The sequence below is a fragment of the Impatiens glandulifera genome, chromosome 1, assembly GCF_907164915.1.
Source record: "Impatiens glandulifera chromosome 1, dImpGla2.1, whole genome shotgun sequence".
Lineage (NCBI taxonomy): Eukaryota > Viridiplantae > Streptophyta > Magnoliopsida > Ericales > Balsaminaceae > Impatiens > Impatiens glandulifera.
In genome coordinates this window covers 141,658,721-141,682,611 of record NC_061862.1, presented here as the reverse complement: position 1 = coordinate 141,682,611, position 23,891 = coordinate 141,658,721, and the positions used below count along the sequence as shown (strand labels likewise).

General features: G+C 32.5%; 2 protein-coding genes across 3 annotated transcripts; both read left to right on the top strand.

Annotated features, from left to right (window-relative positions):
* Positions 1–743: 743 nt before the first annotated feature.
* LOC124943177 lies at positions 744–2,396 on the top strand. The gene is made up of 2 exons (XM_047483729.1): positions 744–1,375; positions 2,024–2,396. The coding sequence occupies exons 1-2, from the start codon at positions 806–808 to the stop codon at positions 2,093–2,095; spliced, it is 642 nt and encodes a 213-aa protein (XP_047339685.1). The 5' UTR covers positions 744–805; the 3' UTR covers positions 2,096–2,396.
* Positions 2,397–3,578: 1,182 nt separating this feature from the next.
* On the top strand, positions 3,579–20,553 carry LOC124919957 (peroxisome biogenesis protein 1). Of its 2 annotated transcripts, XM_047460328.1 has the most exons (18): positions 3,579–3,942; positions 4,026–4,199; positions 4,983–5,082; positions 6,369–6,851; positions 7,721–8,446; positions 9,563–9,645; positions 10,393–10,466; positions 10,601–10,823; positions 12,638–12,731; positions 13,096–13,250; positions 14,002–14,229; positions 17,187–17,387; positions 18,022–18,147; positions 18,249–18,310; positions 18,924–19,041; positions 19,552–19,836; positions 19,909–19,969; positions 20,167–20,553. In XM_047460328.1, the coding sequence occupies exons 1-17, from the start codon at positions 3,739–3,741 to the stop codon at positions 19,945–19,947; spliced, it is 3,375 nt and encodes a 1,124-aa protein (XP_047316284.1). In that variant the 5' UTR covers positions 3,579–3,738; the 3' UTR covers positions 19,948–19,969; positions 20,167–20,553. The 2 variants fall into 2 exon arrangements, with proteins under 2 accessions (XP_047316284.1, XP_047316283.1); XM_047460327.1 differs by lacking the exon at positions 20,167–20,553 and having other exon boundaries at positions 19,909–20,154.
* Positions 20,554–23,891: the final 3,338 nt, after the last annotated feature.

Below are 23,891 nucleotides of genomic sequence, written 5' to 3'. Positions count from 1 at the left end.
AATTAATTAATTAATTTATAAAATATATAAATATATATTTACAAATTAATAATTATGGATAAAAATTATTATTTAATAAAAAAAATATTTGTTTGAATTTTATTTTTAATAAGTCTTAATCTCCATTATACATCATTTGCTCTTAATATATATATATATATAAATTAAATATATAATTATAATATCCTGTCTATAATTTTTTTATAATAAATATATAATATTTAATATAATTAAGAGAAAAATATTTTAATTGATTAATTTCATATATTAATTAAATAATAATAATACTATAATTTTGAAAATTTTGTAGGCCGAAGATGCAATTGAATAGGGTGCTTTATCATTATTTTTTAAAATTTATTATTTATAAAAATTCAGTTATTTAATAAATTGAAAAATTAATATGCATAGAGCACCCAATAATTAGGCTAAATTTAAGAGAACATAGGTCAATTTAGTTGTAACTAGTTCAACTCATGACTCTATTCATTGGAGGGTCTATTTAGTATTTATTGCTTTGAAACTTTAAACATGTTCAAATAATATTTTTTTTCTGTTTGTTATGATTTGAATGTTTATTTTGATAAATAATATAATAATTTTAATTTATTTTGATACCTAGATTTAAACTACCTCCTTAATTTTAGTGTTAAATTGAATAAGTCTTGAGAAAATAATATTATAAATAATGTTACAAAATCATAAATTTTATTATTCAAAAAAGAAAACAAAAAAGAAAGAAGCTTGAAGACGATGGTTTGAAGCCTGCGGTTTCCCAAATTTGTCATTCCCTACTAAGAATCCAATGTCCTTCTCTCCTCTTCACTTTTCCCCTTTTTGTAAACTTAATTCTCTTCTTCTAAACCCTAATTCCAGATTCAAAATGGGTAATTTCAATATCATCTCATCAATAATTCTCATTTTTCTTCTTTCACTTACATTATCTCCATCATCCGCTTCAACAATCTACGATGTTCTTCGATACCATAACCTTCCAATCGGTCTTCTTCCAAAGGGTGTTACTAATTTCACTGTTAATTCATCTACCGGTCGATTCCAGGTTCTTTTGCCGTCTGCTTGTAGTGCTCAGTTTGAGTCTCAAGTGCGTTATGATTTTAATGTTTCTGGAACAATCCGATCTGGAAGAATTGGTAATTTATCTGGTATGTTAGCTCAAGACCTTTTCCTATGGTTTCCTGTTAAGGATATTCGTGTTGATGTTCCTGATTCTGGGCTCATTTACTTCGATGTTGGCGTTGTTCGTAAGCAATTTCCTCAATCTTTGTTTGAAACTCCGAGGGATTGTACTGCCGAGGATCCTGATTCTCCTCCTCCTGATCTTTTGATGTTTAAAGATGGTGATCGCATTATTAAGGTACTGATTCAAGATAAACCCAATGTTCTATGATCTTAATTGTGCTTAGTTTAATGGCTTAATGCAATGAACTTTGATTTCCCCTGCATGCAGTTAATTAGTCTTTAGGGATATAAAATCTCTTTTGTAGATATCAATCTTGAGTTTTGACCATGGATTCACAAAGGGTAAAAGTAAAAACTCAAATCAAGACTCAAACTTGCACTATATTAAAATTTGGGTTTGAACTGCACTTGCACAAGATGATCTAGAACTAGGGTTTGATTAGCTTAAACACTAACTGCTAAATGATATGGTTTTTGTTTTTTTAAATGAAATTTCTGTTTAACAAGTTCATTGATTTGCATTGAAGTTACATTCATTGATATTATTGAGTTTTCAGCCAATTCTAATAATTTAGTTTCCTGTTTTACTCATAAAGACTCTTCCTTTCACTTTGTTGGTTTCTTGTAATCTTTAAGTCTTTGTAATTGGTATGATTAAGATTCAACTTAAATGTCACATACAAGTTTAGCCTTTGATTGATAATTATTGAGTTTTCTGGGTATTTTGGGTATTTTAATTCGTGATTTGATGGATTGAAGAGAATCAGATTAACAAAATCAATTTTGTTCTAATGTTTCATAAAAATCTTCTCTTTCAATACAGAATAAGATGAAGAATCGTTACAGGCCTAAGAAAGAACTTGATGTGAAGCATGTTTCCATGGCAGCTTCATGAAATGGAAGAAGAAGAAGATATATGAGAGAGCTGATAATTTTTTAATTTTTTCGTTTTTTTGTTTTGTTTTTTTTTCGTTTTTTCGTTTTGTTTTTTTTGCTTCGAGTGCGTGTTATCAGATTTTCCTTGGCTTCTCTATTTGTGCAGTCAACATATTATTATTGTTGTCAAGAGAAGGCACAAGTAAAATAGGTAATATACAATGATTTAGAGGTAGTGAAAGTAACACGAAAAACATATAACTTGCCATGTTTCTTGCACGATGAGAACTGATTACATTCGTATTAACGGCATTTATTTCTATCTTTGTTTCTTCTCTATCTGTTTCTAACATAGAAATGTCTAAATATGATGTTGCTTACTTACAAATTGGTGGGGGTGCATTCATCAAATCTTTCATGTTTGGTATTAAAATCTTCCTAAAGACACTAATAATAGTTGAAGTTTGAATAGTCCATAACTGTTCTTGTCTTCTTGAAGAGAACATAAAAGATAAGCAACATGAAATTATTGTTCAATTTTAAAAGTACCATTTATCCAGAATTGTGTGAAAATATTAATATTATATATATTATTTTTTTTTTAAAAACTTCAAAATCAAGAGTGTAAGGCAAAAATATATATAAAACATTTGTAGAAAACAATAAATTACAAGCAATTGGTAGAAGTATATGTTAAGAACAAAAATTTGTAAAATTAAAAGTTTATTTCAAATATTAATATACTTATTATTATTTAAATATTTAATTAAATATAAAATTAATTCAAACATAATAATACATAAATGATCCTATTTACTAAAATGGATTATATGAATTTCATTGAATAAATAATATATATTTTTGTAAATTTATAAATATAATTTTTTTTTCTCATAAATTAAAATTATTTATAAATTTGTAAAATTATAAAATTTTACTAATGTAAAGAGACTGTATCTATCTATAAATTTATTTTGAATTATAAAAAATTATTTAAATCAAATCTTGATTTGTGAGTTTGATTTATAATAAAAATTTCTTAAAAACACCCTCATGAATCTTTATTTTGTGAATCAAGTAAAAACGTTAAAAATTAGAGTCTAGATAGGGACAACGAAGTTGAGAACGAAAGTAATGCGACGAATGACGAATCTAACGGGTTTACCACTTGTGCATGAGAGAAAAATAAAAAAAATCTCTCGAACATGGCCATATTCGAGATAAAAATCTCCCGAGAGCATAATTATTTTCTTGATTTTTTTTTTCTCTTGGACATATAACAGAGCACATCAGATTTCGTGGCATTTGTTTTCGGTTTTCGTATAACTTTTGCCCAAATCATTTTTCAAAGAATTATTTACAATTTCTTATCTAAATTATAAAAAATAATAGTTTCCAAAGGATCTTTTCTTCTAAACCTTCTTCTTTTCAATTAAGTTGTGTATTATCCTCAAGTTACCCGTGTAAACAAAACACGCCCTTAATACTCAGTTCAGTAACTTCAGCTCATTCCTCCAAAGCCGTATGTTCTTGAATCAGAGTCTTCTTCTTCTTCACCAAAAATTGATAAGCTAAGCTAAGCTAGCAACCATACAGAAATGGCATACCATTGATTCCTTCTCATAGAGTATCTCCTATTTCATATCCAACCAGTTGACTAACATGGAAGTCGAGGTAAGGACAGTTGCATCAATAGAGAATTGCTTCATCTCCCTTCCAACCCTTCTCATCCAAACTCTCGAGAACACTTTCTCTGGTCCTGGCTCTCTCCCTCCATTTCTAGCACTAGAACTCCGTTCCCCAAACACCGAGAATCTCTGGTATGTCGCCTGGTCTGGCTCTGCATCTTCCTCTTCTGCAATCGAGGTACAATTCCATTGTTTCCTTCAATTTATGCAATTGGGTATCTCTTAATTCCTTCTTTTGGATATTCAATTTCATTTTTGCAGATTTCCCAACGGTATGCAGAGTGTATCTCTCTTAAAGACCGAACTAGAGTTCAAATGCGTGCCGTTCCTAATTTTCCTAAAGCTACTCTTGTGACAGTAGAACCCTATACAGAGGATGATTGGGAGGTTTTGGAACTGAATGCAGAGCTGGCAGAGTCCGACATTCTTAGCCAGGTTTGTTCCATATATGATCACAGTTATTTTTTCTATCTCTTATAAGAGCCCTAGATAAGAGATTGAATCAGTAATTTGAAAAATATTGTAATTAAAAGGATAGTGTTCAAGATACAAAGTCACAGGAGGATTTGTCCGAAATATAGACACCATTGGTCAAGGAAATAATAATACATAGGAGAATGATCAAACATAGTGACCCAGATTATCAAATACAAATATAAGAAGAATCCTTCCATTGATAATGCATGCGTATAAGCCTCCCAAGTTCCTATTTGAAATAATCTCAAATAAACAGTTCCTTAAGAGTAGAGTAAGCTGAGACCCAACCACTGAAAAACCCCTACGACAACAAATATTTATCTCTGATCAAGGGATATGTTAATACCAACTACTAGATTGGGTGTTGCTTAAGAGTAATCAGCCTCGTGCATGGCCTGTTGATGAAAATTCTAGGAGAGATGAGATGAAAAGATCTTCCCGCGTAATTATTCAAGCAATCCAATTGACCGAAACACTCTATAACTTTATATCCACTGCTCGAACCAACATATGAATGAGAACAAAAAACACAACACAGGAGAATTAAAAGAGGCGTTAGGTTTGAGGACAAAATGAAAATCAAAACAAGTAGAATATCTCTCTTTGATCCCTTTTATGTGGCAAGGCAAACAAAGTAAATATTTCATTTTCTCTGTAATCATCTATCATGTGCCTGGTATATTTTCATATTGATTACATAATTAAGTTGCATCCCAACATTCAACTTTACTTCAAATGCAGGTTGGGATTGCTCAAGAGGCTATGAGATTTCCCATCTGGTTGCATGGTCGAAATGTTGTCACGTTTACTGTAGTTTCTACATTACCCAAAAGTTCTGCTGGTAAGGATATATGCTAACATGGTTGTACCAATGAAAGAAAATGTGTGCAAGATAATGGATTATTATCATGTAGCTATAGACTAGGTATGTCACAATTTTAAAGCACTATCCTTGTTTTCTTCTAAATTGACTAGAAAATGTTATGACCAACAATCATTACTGTTTTCCTTTTCAACACTTCTGTTGGTGCATAGCCTATTATAATAATAATAGTTATGATGTTAAAATGTCCATTTTCTATATTACCTGGTATTGAATGACAACATAAACTTTATAAATGGAAATTCCTTCAGAGAGAAATGAGAAAGAAGACCTAGCATTGGGTAAATATAAGCTAATATGGCATTCAGTAGACAGAACCAAGAAAACCATACTCACTATGTAATATTTAGCTCGAAATTTGAATAAAACCATAAACCTCTTTCTACATCTCTTGGCCAGTGAAATTTTATCAATCCTTAATTGCAATAGCCACAAGTCTATATTTTGTATCAGGTAACATCCCACGGCCTAGGTTGCTATGCTGGAGATTTAATAAACATTGGGTGGGTACAAGAACACCTCACTTTGGAATGTGTACAAAATTATATACAACAAAGCCCTTCATTTCTTGGAACTCCTGTTAAAGAAATTTTTTTATTTGTTTGAAATGGGATCCACTTTTTATAAATAACAAAAAAGATGAACACGAGGAGCGTTCAAGTTACTAAACAAAATTACAGCTGAAAGAAAAATACACCAGACACAGTAAAAAGAAACGATAAATTCCTATCAGATCGTAATAGTCCCATCTGGTGCATATCCCTCTCTTTTTTGGTTGAATATTTTTCAAACTAGACAAATCTAGTACAAAGTATTTCCATTGCTTGCATTCTAAACCATGTACATTACAGGTCAATGCTTGCATTCTAATCAATATTGCTCCTTAAGAGGAAGTTTTGCATTTAACTCCTGTACTTCAGGCTTACTTATATTTTTTGGCCTTAGAAGAGTGAATAAGATGATTATGTTCATTTAGTGTATACACCTTCATGCGATCATGGCTCTATTTTATATCTCCCCATCTGAGAACGATCTTGAGGCTCTCTCTCTTTGCATACGGTACATTTCCTTGCATTTGTCTCATGTGATTCAACTTCTAACAATATTACTTTAATTGTTTTGTGTAGATGCCTTAGCTGTTATACCTCCCTTTTGCTTTTGTCAAAATTTTGGCTGTGGTGGAAAATTAATATATTATAAATTTCGTATTGAATGATGAAATGCTTTGCATGTGTTTTTTCTAGTACAACTTGTGCCTGGGACTGAACTTTCCGTTGCACCAAAAATACGCAAAAGAAGTCTAGGTTCTTCTAAAGATTCTTCTATGCAATCTTTATCTGAGGAGCATTCAATGAGAAAAGCATTGTTGCGGGTTCAAGATCCTGGAAGTAGATTAATGCATAGTTGTGAAGCGAATGGGGTGGAGATGGATGTTGAACTCACATCTGCTATATTCATCCATCCAGAAACTGCCAAAAAATACAAGTTTGAATCACCTCAATTAGTTGTAATTGAGCCTAGATTACCATGGAAGGGTACCATAAATGCTGTTAGGTCAAGCAGTAAAGATGGTTTGGTTGCAGATCAACATAATAGTGAAATCCAAACTAAGAAGCAGAGTTGTACTCAGGTAGTTGTTAATCTATTGATATTGGAGTCCGTGGCTAAGGGACATGTAATGGTTTCAAAGTCTATTCGTTTGTATTTGCAGACAAGCATACACTCATGTAAGTTAACTCAGCAATTTGAACTAGCATAAATTTCATGCTGCATTTTATTTTCTTGCTGGTATATCACCGTATATTTAATAGTCATGTATGCATACCATTCTTGTAGTATATTTGTTGTGGAGTTTGGCTATGCTGACTTGTGAATGGAAATGATAATCTTATTTTCCTTTTACATATTCTTTCATTTAAGAACTCAGAATTTTGAAGTGTCTTTTGATGTTTGTGAACTCACTTGTCATCATGACAACGTATTTCTTCTATCTGTTGTAAGATGAAAATATCTTATATCAACCAACAAAGTAGCTGCTCTGTAGCTACATGGATCTTTTGCACCATGCACAAATGAAGAGTTTCTTGCAGTTTATGTATATGTTCACCAATTTACATGAATGGAAGCTTGCTTTGTTGTCCATCTTCAACCTATATGTTGGTCCTAGTGATCTTTCTTTAATGCTGTTTGTTGGTTGCTAAACTGGATATCCTGTCTTTCCACAAGAAAACCCTGGATATGTATTGTTAATGGTTGAATTAGGACCTTTTTTGTTAATATGATGGATGGAGTTTTTGTTTCCTTGTCCAAATATCCACCCTGAAATCTGTTTTTTTGTTGTTGTATTATTCCTGTGCCTATTCCTTTCTGTATTCTTTATGGAAAGCAAGGTGCATAAAAGCCGATTGTTGGATGTTGAGAGTTTTGTTTTGCTAAACTTTGGGGGCTCTTATATTTGTTATGTTCCAACAATTTTCTAGCGAATGGTTCATGTATTGGTGAATGTTGTTCTAGTTCCTAATATCATTCTGCTTCATATTATTTTGTACTGTGCTCTGAAGTTGAAGGTGACAGTCAACTCTTTCAACCATTACAGGGATGTATGTGAAAGGATGCAGCTTTAATATGAAAAAGGAATTTCCTTTGCTTTCAGTTTCTCCATTTCAATTTAAGATGTTTGGCAACTCTGAGGCTTTTGATGATAACAGCTATGAGGCTGCTAGGAACCAAGCTAATCTTACCACAAAAGATCCTTCTCTCAAAATGAACTTAAATGCAGATACATTTGATCGGAGTATACACGAGAGATTTGTAGCAGCTCTTTCCAGTAACTCACCTTCTAAAGATGGTGAAGAGATTGATATTTTATCCAAAAGAGAAGTGGGATTGTCCTGTCTCTTAAAAACATGGTACCGTTCCCAACTTCATGTGATTGCTTCAAATGCGAGCGTGCAACTCAATTCACTGGCCTTAGGAAACACAACTTTGCTTCACTTTGTTTTGAAAGGTGACAAACTTGTTAACAATGGAAAGGTACAACCATTGTCTAATGTCGAAACCAGCAAACCATCAATTGATGTCATGTATCTTCTGCAAACTTGTGATGAGCCTTTGCAACATGAGAATTGGGATGCATATGAACTTGATGAGAGTAATTGGGGTTCTAATGATGTGACTAGCTCAGATGCATTGGAAAGGAAATTGAAAATGGGAGAAAGTTTCATTCTTCCTACAATTAAGGAAAAAATCTCGGACAAAAACTTTAAGTTTCACATTTCTTCCTTAAGCTGGATGGGAACAGCTGCTTCTGATGTTATCAACAGTAGGTACTCTTCCCTTGATTGTTTGGATGTTTGATTCTCTTACACCTCATTAAATGGAAAAGTATGGTTCATGAATATGTTTGTTATTTCCTTCATTTGATTGTTCTGGTTTTCCCCCCTACAGTTCTCATGCTCATGGTTTTACTAATGAAAGCGAACATGTTTCATCTTGTTTTCTAGTGGACACTCTTTGTTTTGGATTATGGTTCTATTTTACATGTTACATATGCTTTCATGATAACCTCAGATTTAGATAATTTATTTACATTAAAAGAGTCAAAGATCATTTACACTGCTTTTGTATTTTTTTTCATCATAAGGTTTTTGTACATAGGCAGTTTCTTCATTCTCTAACTTAACATTCGTTCTGTAGTACCATGTTTATCTTCCATTTAGTTTTGCTATATCATTGCTAGGTGTCATTTCCATACACATCATTTCCTATTTCTTAAAGTAAGTTTTTATTGCAATATGGGTTATTTATGCTCTTCTGTACTTTTTAGCAGATAAACCCCAATTTAGGCTTCATAGTAAGTGAAACATATGGGTATGCTAACACATCATAAGCTTGAAAAAGCTTATTTTATTTTTGTGCTATTAACAAGAATTTTGTTGAAAAAGGGTAAACTTTTCATTAAAAAAAATGCTTGTTATGTTCGTGGGTTACATAGGGAAAGTGAAAAAGCTCAAAAAAGATGCAAAAATGTTATTAACGAGAAGTGCCTAAACATTCATTGCAAAATGCAGCTATATTTTGGTTATACATCAGAAAATACTGGTGATAGCAGTTAAAAATCGTGTATGTCAATATAAGCCTATTAGAATAGAACTTTAACCAATTGCATATATTGTGATGGGCACAATTATGTCTTATACTTTTTGACCTCCCACTGAAGTCTTCGATCATTCGACTAAAGCTTGGGTTCCTTAAAGACACATTTGATGTGGTAGAATGATAATTACGTGTGCTACCACATTAGATTTGTGACTGTTATAACATGTACTTATGACCTCTATCTAGTTTGGCATGGATGCTAATGAAGCTTTATTATATGACCATACTTGTCTCCCAAGAGAACTTTGATATCACTAATATTCCATGTTTTCTCATGCAGGATTGAGTTTGTTATTATCTCCAGAATATCAAATTACTTACAATCTGCCCCTTCCTGGACATATTCTTATATATGGGCCTCCTGTAAGTAATATTTTCCTGTTATGTGAAATCTTACAAGGGTTTAATAAGAAATAATGTGCTTCTGAATTCTTTTAGTTTAATTCTCGGTGGAAATGCAATAATTTTGTTAAACTTGGTGATGTAGACTATTAAGAGAATGGTGATAGAAATCCATGAAAAACAAGGAGGTAGAGAGCCTTTAGTTGAAGAAACATTGTGGTGGAATGAGGTGCTCATAATAAAGTAAATGGTAACATGTTTAAACAAGCTTGGCAAAAGAATAAAAATGATCACAAAATATAAATAGTTAAGCAAAGAGAGCTGTTAAAGATAATGAGAGAAAAGCTTGTTCTTAACTGTTCTGTAAGCAAATGATAAATGCCAAAAATTGGGTAAATGACCAAGATTTAACTCACATGAGCTAAATTGTTTAACTAGAGTCTTATATTTCACCCCAAGCGGTTGGAAAAAGGGCTCGTGAATTTCAATTGGTATTTGTTGCACATAAAATCATCATCAACATAATAAAAATCTTTATAGAGGTTTAGTTACTATGTTACCTACTGTTCTTTTTTGTTGCCTTTTAAATTTCTTCCTTATCTGCATCATTTCCTTACTCATGGCCTGTGTGCGCTCTAAAATTAATAAAATATTGCACGTTCAGGTGCAAACAATATATAAACTGTTTTGAGTGCTTGTTTCATTTGGATTGTCATAATGAAACTAATTATTACCTTTCTGATGTTTCTTTTGGAATACTTGTGGAAGGGTTCTGGAAAAACATTATTGGGAACAACTGCTGCAAAATTTGTTGAGGAACATGCAGAAATCTTGGCTCACATGTATGACCTTGTGTAGTCTTTTAATATAGTTTGGTCCAGTTGTTTTTTTGCTCTCTCAAATATTTTTTTTCCGAATATGCCAGAATTCTCTTGAAAGGAGTTTCGTCTTTCACTAATAAAATCTAGATCTCTAGTGTTTTTGTAGGTTGTTCTAAGTTTTCTTCGGAGAAGTCAGCAAATATTCGCCAAACACTATCTGGATACGTTTCTGAAGCTCTGAATCATGCACCATCTGTGATCATTTTTGATGATCTTGATAGCATTGTATCATCCTCTGACGGCTTGGAAGGATCTCAACCTTCAGCCTCCGTTGTTGAGCTTACACAGTTATTTTTGGATATTATGGATGAATATCAGGTGAAGTATATACAAGGTTCATACTTGTTTGATTTTTGGCATGCATTTGGCTATATGGATAAACCGGAACAACTAAGAAAGGTCCTGGAATTTGTGATATAGAAAATGAAATTGTGTTGCTATTGTAAGTGAAAAATGCAGAAAGCCCTTATTAGTTTTATCTTGTGACTATTTTGAGAAATATTATCTTCTCCTGCTCTGGAGTTGATATCTTGTGAATAGCCCTTTCATAGACAGACTGAATTATGTACAGAGATCTCTACTTACTACACTTCTTACACCTTGATTTTAGTATGGTAGCTGTTACTTTGTGGAGAAAGATCTTGGCAAATTATTTATTTATTATTATTTATAAAAGGCTTTTGTTTAGGAACATGGTTTTCTAATTGACTATAAAGGATCAGTGTATCATGCTATGCTTAGTTGGAAAGTTCAGCAAGGGTACTGAATGTATGAACCACATAGGCTTCCCACCTTTTTCATTGAACAAAGTTCATTTCATTAAAAGGAAAAAAAAACATAAGAACACATGTTAGGTACAAGAATGCGTAGGCTTCCTACCTAGAAGGCAGTGGAATGAAACAATTGATATTTTTATTTCCGGAAAGGTACTGTAGGAACTTAGTGAAGACAACGATTTGGTTGTATTTCTTGAATATTTATCTCATAATGAAGCTATGCCTTAAATAGGCCCATAAAGGACTAATTAGGAAAGAGCTACATAAGAAAACTCAAATGACTAATTAGGAAAGAGTAATTAAGGAAACACAAATAGACTAACTATGATGATTAACAAAGTCTAATTAAGGAAACACAAAAGACTAACTATGATAATTAACATATTTCCCATACTCCCCTCTCAAATCCAAGTTAGTAATTTCTACAACTGACTTGGATTTGCAACACAGTTTTAGGATTCAATAGTAACAACACCTTTGTTTCCCTCTTAGGCTTTGTCTTCCCTCTCTAGGTTTCATTTCTCGCTCTTAAGGCTTCGTCTTCATTGTTCTATTCCTCTGTTTCAACAGCTTTTTCTCGAACCTTCCTCGTATCCATAGCCTACTTTGTCTTTAGCAGCTTCGTCTCTAACTCAATTTACCTCTTTGTTTTCAATGGGAATAGATGAGATTTTGGACTCTCTTTGCTAATTAGTAGGAATAATTGAGGAGGGATGGAGCTCCATCTTAGCCACAAACTAATCTGTTGTCATTTTTCGTGTGTTTTATATTCGTCCATCCTGCCAACCAGTCATTCTGAGATACAATGGGAGCTAACCATGTTGTCTAGCACCCACGCTGATGAACTGAGTACAAACTTAAAGTGTTAACCTCTTCATATTAGAACTCTGCCTTGATTCTTCATGCCCTTTCGCTTTTTCGTGATTGGTAATTGAGACGGTACACAGATGACCCCCTTGCATTTTATTAGGGCAAGGGGTCAAACAGCTAAATCATGTCTAGGTTGTCTATCATCTGAATATCTTGAGCTCTACCTGAATAAACAACTTCATTTCAAGAGTGTCAATTACCTTGATAGCAAGCAAGTTCCATAAACATACTGCTGCATACTGTTCTTTATAGAACACATGTTAGCTTAGGCATCACTTGGAATTTGGCTGACTCAAATTGTCAATTTGTTATCCTATCTTGGGAGTGTCTATATATTTTATTTTTTCGCATGTTTCTGTGGTTCATTTTTCGTATGTTGAAGGTCAGACTGCAACATCAATTACTTCAATGTTTTAGATCCTGAACTAATTCTCTTCTCTCCATTTTTTGGGCTCTCTAAATGGACTCTCTGGGTTACATTACCAGGAGAAAAGAAGAAATCTATGTGGAATTGGCCCAGTTGCATTCATAGCTTCTGCACAGAGCCTTACTAAGATTCCACAATCCTTGAGCTCTTCTGGTTAGTCATCATTTGTCTGTTAAATGCCTTTTCTTGTCATATCCATAATATAACCTTCATTCTTTTCACAATTTTAATATATATACTCTAAATTTATATTATTTTAATATGTATATGGTTTGATTATTAGATATTCACCTTGAATTTATCCATCCCCTTGTTTGTTAAAGAGTTGTTTTGATTAATTCAAATAATTCTTTATAATTTTATTAATTAAGTTATCAATTAAAATCAAATTATTTATATTTATATTTTATAGAATGGCAGTTGAATCACTGATGGTAGTGGTCATTTCTCTTTAAGATCTCACTGTTATTTTCTTTTTCTGATATCCCTCTTTATTGCGGCATGCAACTTGTGCCAGGGAGATTTGATTTTCATGTCCAGCTGCCACCTCCTACTGCGACAGAACGTGGTGCTCTACTGAAACTGGAGATCCAGAAGCGATCCTTAAGTTGTTCTGATGACATCTTATTTGATGTTGCTTCAAAGTGTGATGGATATGATGCATATGACCTGGTATTTACTCATATATTAGTTCTTCATGTTTTTCATTTTTGTAATTGTAGAACTCAATAATTTATTTAATATATATTTTAAATGTTAAAGTTTGTATCAACAGAGTTATTGTGAAGACGACTAATAATAATACAAACTATACCGAATCTGTAACACATGACTTATAGCAAGTCTTGAATACGTGACCACATCACTATTCATTGACCAAGTCATCCATGAGACCACGCTGCACAACTCAATAATTTACTACTCATATAAGTCATTGTAGAATCAATTACAAATCATTTAAAAAAAAAAGAAATCAATTACAAATATACTAGGGTTAGTGCTAATGCCCTAGGGTTGAATAGCAATTAGTAGCGGATAGTAGTGGTTACAAATAAAATAGTATAAGTAGATTAGTAGTGGTTACGTTGTAGTTAAGAAATTAGTTGAATACTCTTGTTTGAGTTCTATCTCTCTTATCCCAATTGTATTCTCCCTAACATCTAGGGGTTCTATCTTTCCCCATTAATTATTCTCTTCTCATCTTAATATAATTCTCTTTGATTCAATGTATCGCTTCACAATTATATTCTTTGATTCTATATATCAAACCTAATTCTAGTCCAAAGTATATCATAGACAGCCATCATTTACTTTTAATTGTTATTTTCTCCAATTTTATTTGTTTTGAAATAAGTCCAATTCCTCATATGGAACTTAACACTCTTGAGATATTTACATTGTCAAAAACTATTTGTTTTTGCAGGAAATACTGGTTGATAGGGCTGTCCATGTTGCAAGTGGCCGCTTTCTCTCCCCTGATGTGATTTTAGATTCGGATAAATTTGCTTTGCTTAGGGATGATTTTATGCATGCAATGCATGAATTCCTTCCAGTTTCCATGCGTGACTTAAATAAAACTGCACCAGAGGGAAGTCGATCTGGGTGGTTAGATGTGGGCGGTCTTACAGACATAAAAAACTCTATTAAGGAGGTATTTATCATATATCCTCTGATCTGTTGTTGCATGTTATCATTTGGTGAAAGAGACTTTTCTGCTAACTTCTGTAAACAAATTTTCTTTGCTGCTCTCTATGTCTGATGTTTTTTTCCTTCAGAAATTTATATTAGCTTCACTGTCATAAATATTCTGAGGTAGCTAACATGGACCTATGGAACTGCAGGTTTTACCTGTTTGTCTCAATTTTTCTAATGAGTTTAATCTTCAGTTTTTGTAACATGTCTTATGAGTATATTTGTTTATTCATTTGATAAGGCGTAAATGTAAAATTTTAGTTCTTGTAATTGATTAGAATATCAACTTCTAAATTTAAGGGAAGGGCATGCATTAATAAACTTATAAACCTGCTACCACAATAGGGCAAATTTAAATGATAATCATGATCCAAGTTATTTGATACTTGAACTAGAATACATGTCTATGGGTTTTCCTGGTTGAAAGGGGCATATTTTTTTATTCTCTTGGAGGCTTTCTGTCTCTAGATCTTTGTCATCTACTGGGTTGGTTTTGAGTCGTTGAAGCCTGCTTTTAGGGATGATGTATATACATGTTTGATGCCTTTTGGGATATTTTTTTAATTCTATTTCCTGCTTGTAGATATTTTTATAAAGAAAAAGAAGAGAGATAAAGCTATATGTTAAGAAGAAGCAAAAACTGATATTTTAATTGATATCTTTAAATGATATATGGAATACAATAGATACTAGACATAGGAATACTAATTAAAGGAAAATAATTAAATAAGAGGATTAAGTCCCAAGACTTGTAGTAGATATGTTATAGGTACACAGGATATTTTGGTCCTTAAACTTGTAGTAGATTTTGAAACGGGCAACATGTATCAATAATTTACTAGAATGTGAACAAAAATCAGGAGTTGGTAAACGTTTTCTTTCCATGTTGGAATGTTCAAAGGAATCCATGTTTCACAGTTTGATTGCCATAATCTTAATTTTGTGAACTTGGGGTGCCTTTAGTGTCTATCGATCTCTGAAAACAAGGGGATGGAGATAACTCATTTGCATGTTGAGATGATTGAGCAGACAATCTACATACCAGCATACCCAAATAATGAAAAAAATCTTTTAGCACCTGCTTTACTAACGGAAATACATGGGAGGGTAAATCAAGATCAATTAAACCATCAACAATTAAAGGAATTAACTAAAGGTGACATTCCAATTGAAGGACAGTTGGGCAGTTAGCAACATAAAGTAAGGAAGATTATGCCAATCAACTAACTATTAGCTAAAGAATTGAAGACTCTCACTGCTGATCAAATAGACAGAAATAAAACATGAATCCAGGGGGGAAAGGGGCGATTAAAGAAGAAAGCCATCTGAATTACGAGTCTCGGCACCATTTATCACTCAAAGACCAAGTGGCTTACGAATTATAGAAGTAGGATCCTTACCTTTCTTGACTTCTTAGTCTAGTAGTTATCTTTCTCCGATGCTTTGGGCTCGCCAAAGCACTTTTTCTTTCTAATAAGGTACCGCCATCGTGAAGCCTTTTCTGATTCTTGATTATCTTCTGATCGAGTGAATGGGGATCGATTTGCGAAGTGCTATGAGATCTCATGGAATAAGGAAGAATTTAGAACACTTAATCTCCTCTATGGTCGAGCGTCTTGGGGATCTGAACCCTTTGAGGGTGAGATTATTTCTGTAAACATAGGGGTCAAATGACAAGGTGAGAAAAGAGCTAGAGTTACGAACTCTAAAGAAATTCAAATTGATGTGCTCAAGTTATTTAGTTAGCATTAGGTCCTTGATGGTTGCCAAGTGATCATTTGATGCGAAGAGATGCTATGAAAGGGAAATCTTTCCAAATTTGAAGATGTTTTTGATAGGAATGGGAGACATGATGGAGTTCAACAAGGGACACATATTGATCAGGCAGTCTTTTCCAAGAAAATGACATTTTTCTGAAGGATCATTGTGTTATTCATGATGTTTTTTTAATAACTTCATCCTTTTGTGTGTTCTATTTTTTTTTTTCAATCTGAGAATTGGGAAGGGGAGGAGCATTGAAATGATTAGATTCATTGAAGAGCAATTACATTTGCTCAAAAGACACCAAATTATCAAGAGGTTTGAAGATATCAAGAAAGAGAATTTGCACTCAAGAATTAATTTCTTTGACATTTTGATCCAAATAATCTTGTTATGGGTTGTTAGTAGCTTCCATCCTTGGTAGCTACTTTGCCTATTTGGAAGCTTTACTCTTTTTTATTTGTTTCTCTTTCCTTCACTTTTCTTTCTATTCGCTTGTAATCATGAATTCACTACCTTTATGATCCTTTAATCTATGCAAGGTTTAACCTTATTAAAGAAGATTGTGAAAAACTTATGATATGGAAACAATTGCTACATTAATGATGACAAGAGACTCATAGTCAAAGATCTCAGTCAAGACACTCACTTGCGATACTACATTCTCCTTACCTCTTATATATTGCACCAAAATTGTAAACCTAAATTTGTAAACCCATTTCTCATGACTAGAATGATCTTTTGTTAGAAAATGCTTTTAACTCTCATGATCAGGCTTAAAATGATGAAAACTGCAAATAAGACTTTCACTTTCCATAGTATGAATAAGGACTAGTAATTCATTTTCATGAACGGAGAGTAGCCCGTGTCTGGATGAAGGAACTTTATCCAATATAATAAGAGGTCACACAGCCTGCATTTTGCTAGAATTCTCTACCTTTGGTTTATCATCCTGTTAAGCTATAATTGCGGAAGTCTAACTTTATGGTTGGCAGCAGCTTCTTTGCTTATGTTTGTATATTTTGTGATTTGTTGCTCAATTATTATTAGTGTAATGAAACAAGCATATTATTGCTAGTCTTTCCATCCATTCCCTCTGCTAGTTCTTACATCCAAGTTCCACTACGAGTTTATGCTCATCTGTTTCTTTGTCAGATGATTGAATTACCCTCGAAATATCCAAATGTATTTGCAAAATCTCCTTTGAGGCTGCGATCAAATGTTCTGCTATATGGTCCGCCTGGTTGTGGGAAAACGCATATAGTCGGTGCTGCTGCTGCTGCTTGTTCCTTGCGGTTTATCTCTATCAAAGGACCCGAACTCTTGAACAAGTACATTGGTGCTTCTGAACAAGCTGTAAGAAACTATGAGTTCATTTTTCAGTTTATTTCATGCATAGGTTGATTTGGATTGGATTCTTGATCTCAGACTCGTTAATATTCTTACCTGTATGTCAATTGTTTCTGAGTTCACTATTGTCTGTTACAACAATAGTTACAGGCTTGGGTTTACTCTGTTGCCTTCCCTTCATTCTTCCTTGCCATTCATTTACTGTTTCATGGAAATGTTGTCCTCTGGGAATCATTGACATAAAAAAAGATAGTATCACATGCATAACCTTTACAAGCATTTGAGCAATTATCCTCTTAACAAGTATTAATGGTAATAATTGTACAATTTCTAACTAAATAGTATTCAACAACAATGCTGTGACTTTTAAAAAACTACAAAATGTTGGTAAAATTGGTTGATGGCGTCAAATTTGATTTTTTATGTCCTGAAAAAATAAAAAAGTTACAATAAATGGATTCTGATCTATGTAACCTATATTGTATAAGAATTCTCCATGTAGGAACTTGAGGATAGCATAAAAAATAGTTTATTTGTTTTGAGAAAAGACATTGCCTTTTATTATGTACCATGAATTTTTGTGGAGTGTTGTCCTGGTAGTTATGTATTTCACTTCTTCAATCCAATTCTTTGGCCTCAGGTTCGCGATATTTTTGCAAAGGCAGCTGCTGCAGCTCCATGCCTTCTTTTTTTCGATGAATTTGATTCTATTGCTCCAAAGAGAGGTCATGATAATACTGGAGTGACTGATCGTGTAGTTAATCAAGTAAAAATTTCTTGTTCTCCCGACATTTATTCCATTCAGTTCTACTTCTAGGGAAAAAGTGTTTTTCTTCACAACTTTTTTTCTTATACATTTCTCTTCAGTTCTTAACAGAATTAGATGGTGTAGAAGTCTTGACTGGAGTATTTGTTTTTGCAGCAACCAGGTAACCTCTGTTTAGCTTTTAAGATCTTTGCATAGTACAAGTTACTTCCTTCTATTCAATTTACATGGTCTTTCACCAAAAACTGTGAGAGTGTTTTAACCAAAAAGGCTTTCTTACATTGTAATGGAGGTAGTAGCAAATAAAATATTACTATGGAAAGAACTGTTAAAAATTTATGTATGAATGTGCATATGACAGGTAAGAATTGAAATACTATGTGATGCGTAGAATAAAATGTGAATATGTTGTTGCCCTTAAAGGTGATCTGTTTGCATTGGAACTTGTTCATTGATACAGTTACTTGTGCATATAGCAATATAGTATGTCTTTTAGGGAAAACAATGATTCTGTTATTATTGATTATGATCATACTCTTCCCTTATGTTAGTTAGAGCTCTCAAAAGCAATTTGTTCTATAACCTTAATGCTAATAATTTTCTATTTACTTAAGGTGTTGCCCTGAAAGTGTCTGGGATGATGATTTGTCTATTTGGTTATAATGAATGTTAAGTTTTGGTATCATGATTAGAAACCCATTTTTTAACCATTTGAACTTGTTGCTTATGCTTATGCTCATCTGTTATTAATCTCTTCTCCCCATTTAAACTAGCAGTAGACCAGATTTACTTGATGCTGCACTACTACGACCTGGTAGGCTAGATCGACTTCTCTTCTGTGATTTTCCTTCAAGGCAAGAGAGACTGGATATTCTAACCGTTCTTTCACAAAAGGTTAGTGATAGTATCTAATTGGAAAACATCAGTGAGTTGCATTCTTCGGAGTTTGTTGTATATAACATGGTCTTTTGCTAGGTTAAAAAAACAAGATTTTTAGTGATGGAAGAAAAAGCTTCAGTTTCAGTTTCAGATTTTATCACTTAATCTAAATAGTTAATTGCTAATTTGAATTAACTTCATTTGATAAATGTTATTTAGGTTCAGCTCAAATTAAGTAGAAAATAATTAAGCTAGAAAATCTGGCATAACATATATTAAGAGCATATAAAATAGACTTTAACTAATTTTACTGCAATAGTTCCACATTTTATCGGACATATCGAGTACTTAAAATTAAGATATTTTCTAGTTCGTCATTTATTTTCGAGACACTTAGAATTCAATATTCAACATTCCACACATAATTTTCAGTTTTATCAAACGCACCATAGACAAAACTAATTTGTGGGGCAATATTTGTATTCTGAAACATGATATTTATAATAAGTTAAGACATGAATGCAGCTGCCTATGGCCGGTGAGGTTGATCTAGATTCTATTGCAAATATAACGGATGGGTTAAGTGGAGCAGACCTCCAGGCTCTTCTTTCAGATGCACAGCTTGCTGCAGTTCATGATGCTTTAGATAAGGTGGAGATTGACAAGCCAATTGAGAAGCCTTTCATTTCCAATAATCTCTTGTATTCTGTTGCTTCCAAAGCAAGACCTTCTGTATCCGATTCAGAAAAACAGCGATTGTATAGTATTTACAACCAGTTCTTGGATGCAAAAAGATCGGTCTCTTCACAGGTTCTCTTTCTCTTGTGAATGTCTTTTATATGCATTTATTTATAAACTAACAAACAAATAACTTGGTTGCAGACTAGGGATGCCAAGGGCAAAAGGGCTACACTGGCTTGAGTTTAAGAAGATTAAATTGTAGGTGCGTTCCATTCCAGTTCTCAGTCATTAACACCAAAAATAATTTCCCCTATTTTATTATTAGTTCCAATAAACAAGAAGGGGGGATAGTTTATTTTCAAATAAGTATAGAGCTGTGGAATTTTGTGTATTCGATTTTGAAAATAAAACATTTCAATAATATGGTTGATGTTGATGATTCTTGAATCTTGGTGACAGCTATTGTGATTTATGATGATTTTCCGTCGTATGGGTTGGGTTGGAAACTTTGTTGATATATTTTGTTCATGTTTGGAAACATATATCTGACCCAAGTGGGTTCGAGTATAACCCGATCTAGAGATGGCCACACCCTAACCCCAAGGCTCACAAGGGGAGCGAACTAATGGAGTTATTAACTCAGAAAATTGCTTCAAAAATAGGGATTTCATTTGACAAGTAGGTGTTCTTTCACAATGGACTGCTTCAAATTCCCTTTGTGAGAGGATTATATAAACAACAATGAGTGTTATTTGTTGATTGTTCAATTCAAATGTCCAAAATAAATCTGGGAAGTAATGCTTGTATACATTTTTGTAGAATGTTTGGCTCATAAATAATGTGTCATAGATTATCTTGAGTGTCTTCAATATTTTAAGTGTCTTTCATTTAGTTCTCTTGTCTATTTCAAAAAGGTCATGTGGCCATATGTTAGATTGCATTTACTATGGCTTAGTGGCTGTGTTCTAGGGTTTATTTTGTATTTCATGTTTGGAAAAAGACGTAAACAATCCTAGAACAAATTAGGGATGACAATGGGTACACTATTGTACCGACCCTGTACCCAATTTCAATATAGTTATTCATCCATGTCCCGTGATCCGACAGTACTCTAAATATTTATATTATAGCATTTCTCTCCTCATTCTTGTCTTTGTCAACTTTCACTAAGAAAAAAAATGAAAATGAAGAAAGGCTAAACTTGTTCTTATTATTATAAAGAAGAAAGATGTATTAGGGTAGGAAAGTTCTAAATATTACATATCATAACTTATTATATATATGAGCTACTTTTACGTATGAATTGGGAATGAGTTTTGAGGCTAGTTATCAACCAACACCCAAATCTGATTTGAAATTATCCAAGGTATCATGTTGGATGTATCCTCATCCTATATTCTGCAACACATAAAAGATGGATACTTGGATGTATATCCTCATCATATATTCTACATATTTCATAAGATCTCAGTCTTATTCTGGTTAATTTATTGATATACCTTTTAAAAATATTTATAATTATATTTAATTAAAATAGTTAAAACCAAAATCTTAACAAATATAAAAAAAAAGGTTTGACTAACCAAAACATTAATTTTCAAATGTACAAACATTCAGAAAATCTTCAATTTGATTTATTAAAAACTTGATTTTTTAATAATAATTTAAAATTTCATAAGATTAAAAAGTTATTTAACAAATTCAATTCAAATATTACTAAGGTGGTGTTTGGTTGTGAGATGTGCTTCACCTAATATATCCTAAAATTTTACATCCAATTTATAAATTTTAAAATAATTATTTTGAATAAATAAATTTAAGATAATTAAAATTAAGACCAAATCATAATTAAATAATTGATTAAAATAATTATTGTAATAATTAAATTTAAATTAATTAAAAAAAATACTAAAATAAATAAAAAAATAATCAAAGATAAAAGTTGTATTTAATTTTCAAAAGAAGTTAAAATAAATAATTTAGGATAAATGTTATATTCATTTTATCCCAAATTAATTATTTATAAATTTCAAAAAATATAAAAATATAAAAATAAATAGGCAAAATAAATATTATGTCTATTTAAAATATTTTGTAAATTAAAAACAAATCAAATGGATAAAAAAAAATCAATTTAAAACAAGGCATACGGCTGCAAAAAGATCGTGATTAATTGGAGCCAAAATCGGAAGAATCTGCACAATTGTCAGATGAGCTCCCATGCCTCATCTTACGCCTAACAGCCAACTGTGTCACTAACTACAATAGAAGGCACGTGCTTCGCGAAACAGCGGATCAACTAACGCGCGCCTCAACATCGTTAGCCCGAACACTAACAGAACGCCCATACGCGACGAAGTGGCGACTGAACACGGTTGAAATGCCCAAACATTCACATTTCATCCCTAAACGATGACGGTTCGACCTCTGGTTTCTCTTATTTCTTGCGACGAACATCAATGATGATCGACCGAAACTTTTGATTTTTTAAAAGTCGAACTCGGCCGATACTCAACCAAATTCATTTATTTAAAGGCTGAAATGATCACCCTAACACGGTGATCTTTTCACCTACGATTATAAGAGCAATCATGTCCTTTAATGAAGAACAGACAAAAGTCATTAATGAAATTTTGTCTAAAATTCGATCTATTTGATCAATAAACCGACTTAAGAATGCTATAAATAGCTCTACTCAGCCAAAACGAAGACAATGATCATAATCCCAAGCCATCAATCCACTTTATACAATGAGGAAATAATTGATTAATATTGTTGAGTATAAGTCCTTGATTTATAATTGTTAAATATATTGTTTGTAATTTGTTAGATGGTTTATAATAGTTAATTAACTGCTAAGTGTTGTTAGAATTGTTAGAGGTATTGTTAAGAGTAGTTAAATAACTGTTGGAAGTTTTAAATAAACTGAAAGTTCAGGGACCACTTTGTATAAGTATAAATACATGAATAAGATTAATAAAATATCATTGGGTTATTTTTTCTCATTTCACTCTTCATCATATCTTCCAGCTATTAATTCTTACATCTATTAGTTTATCTTGTAAACAAATTCAGATTAAATTTGTTCATAGTATCAGAGCTTAATTAAGTGAAGAAAAAAGATCAATTCAGAGTTATTCAAGACATGACATCTAATTTACTAACTCCATTAGTAAGTCCTAACCCTATCTCAAGCCCTAACGAAAATCTGATGCTATTTCCGTCAATCCCTACCATTCTAATTCCGATTCTGACAAATCCAGTCCAAATTCATGTTGATACACCGATTCCGATCATCAACCACATGCCAACAAAAAGGAAATACAACAATGATCCACTTATCATTCATTCAACTGATCATCCTAGTCTCTACATTGCTACATCGATTTCACTAATAGAGAAACCTACTTTGGATGGAGTTTAAGTGTGAGACTAGCATTATAAGCCAAAATAAAGATAGGTTTTATTGATGGCTCTTATTCGCAACCAAATGGAATTTGATGAAGGTAATCAATGGGAGATTGTAGATGCGTTTGTAAGAACATGAATTATGAATATGATCGAACCAAAAATTGTAAAAGATTCCAGTCAAAGAAAACAAGTCGTGATCTGTGGATTAAAGTAAAATCCCGCTATGAAGGCATCAATAGACCAAAAAGATATGGATTACAAAATGATATAAGCTTCGTGCAACAAACAGATCTAGATCTTAAAGAATATTACTCTAAAGTAAAGCTTCTATGGGATGAGAAATGAGATTGAAATCACTTCATAGGTGTACATGTCAAGCAATGAAAATTGATTGTGATAGATGTTATCTTGAAGCAAAAATGCTTCAGGATGACGAAGAGCGGAAACTATTACAGTTTCTAATGGGCCTAGAGGAGAGGTACGAGTATGTGAAGGATCATATTCTACTTCAAGATTCTTGGCCGAACATTTACAATGCTACAAAATGTGGAGAAGAAATTAAAACAGAAAAAACCTTACCATGAGTCAGCAATGATAATGGAAGAAGAAGATTCAAAGACTGTAAATCAGTTTATTGAAAAGAGTAGGTGTTCTTTCACAATGGACTGCTTCAAATTCCCTTTGTGAGAGGATTATATAAACAACAATGAGTGTTATTTGTTGATTGTTCAATTCAAATGTCCAAAATAAATCTGGGAAGTAATGCTTGTATA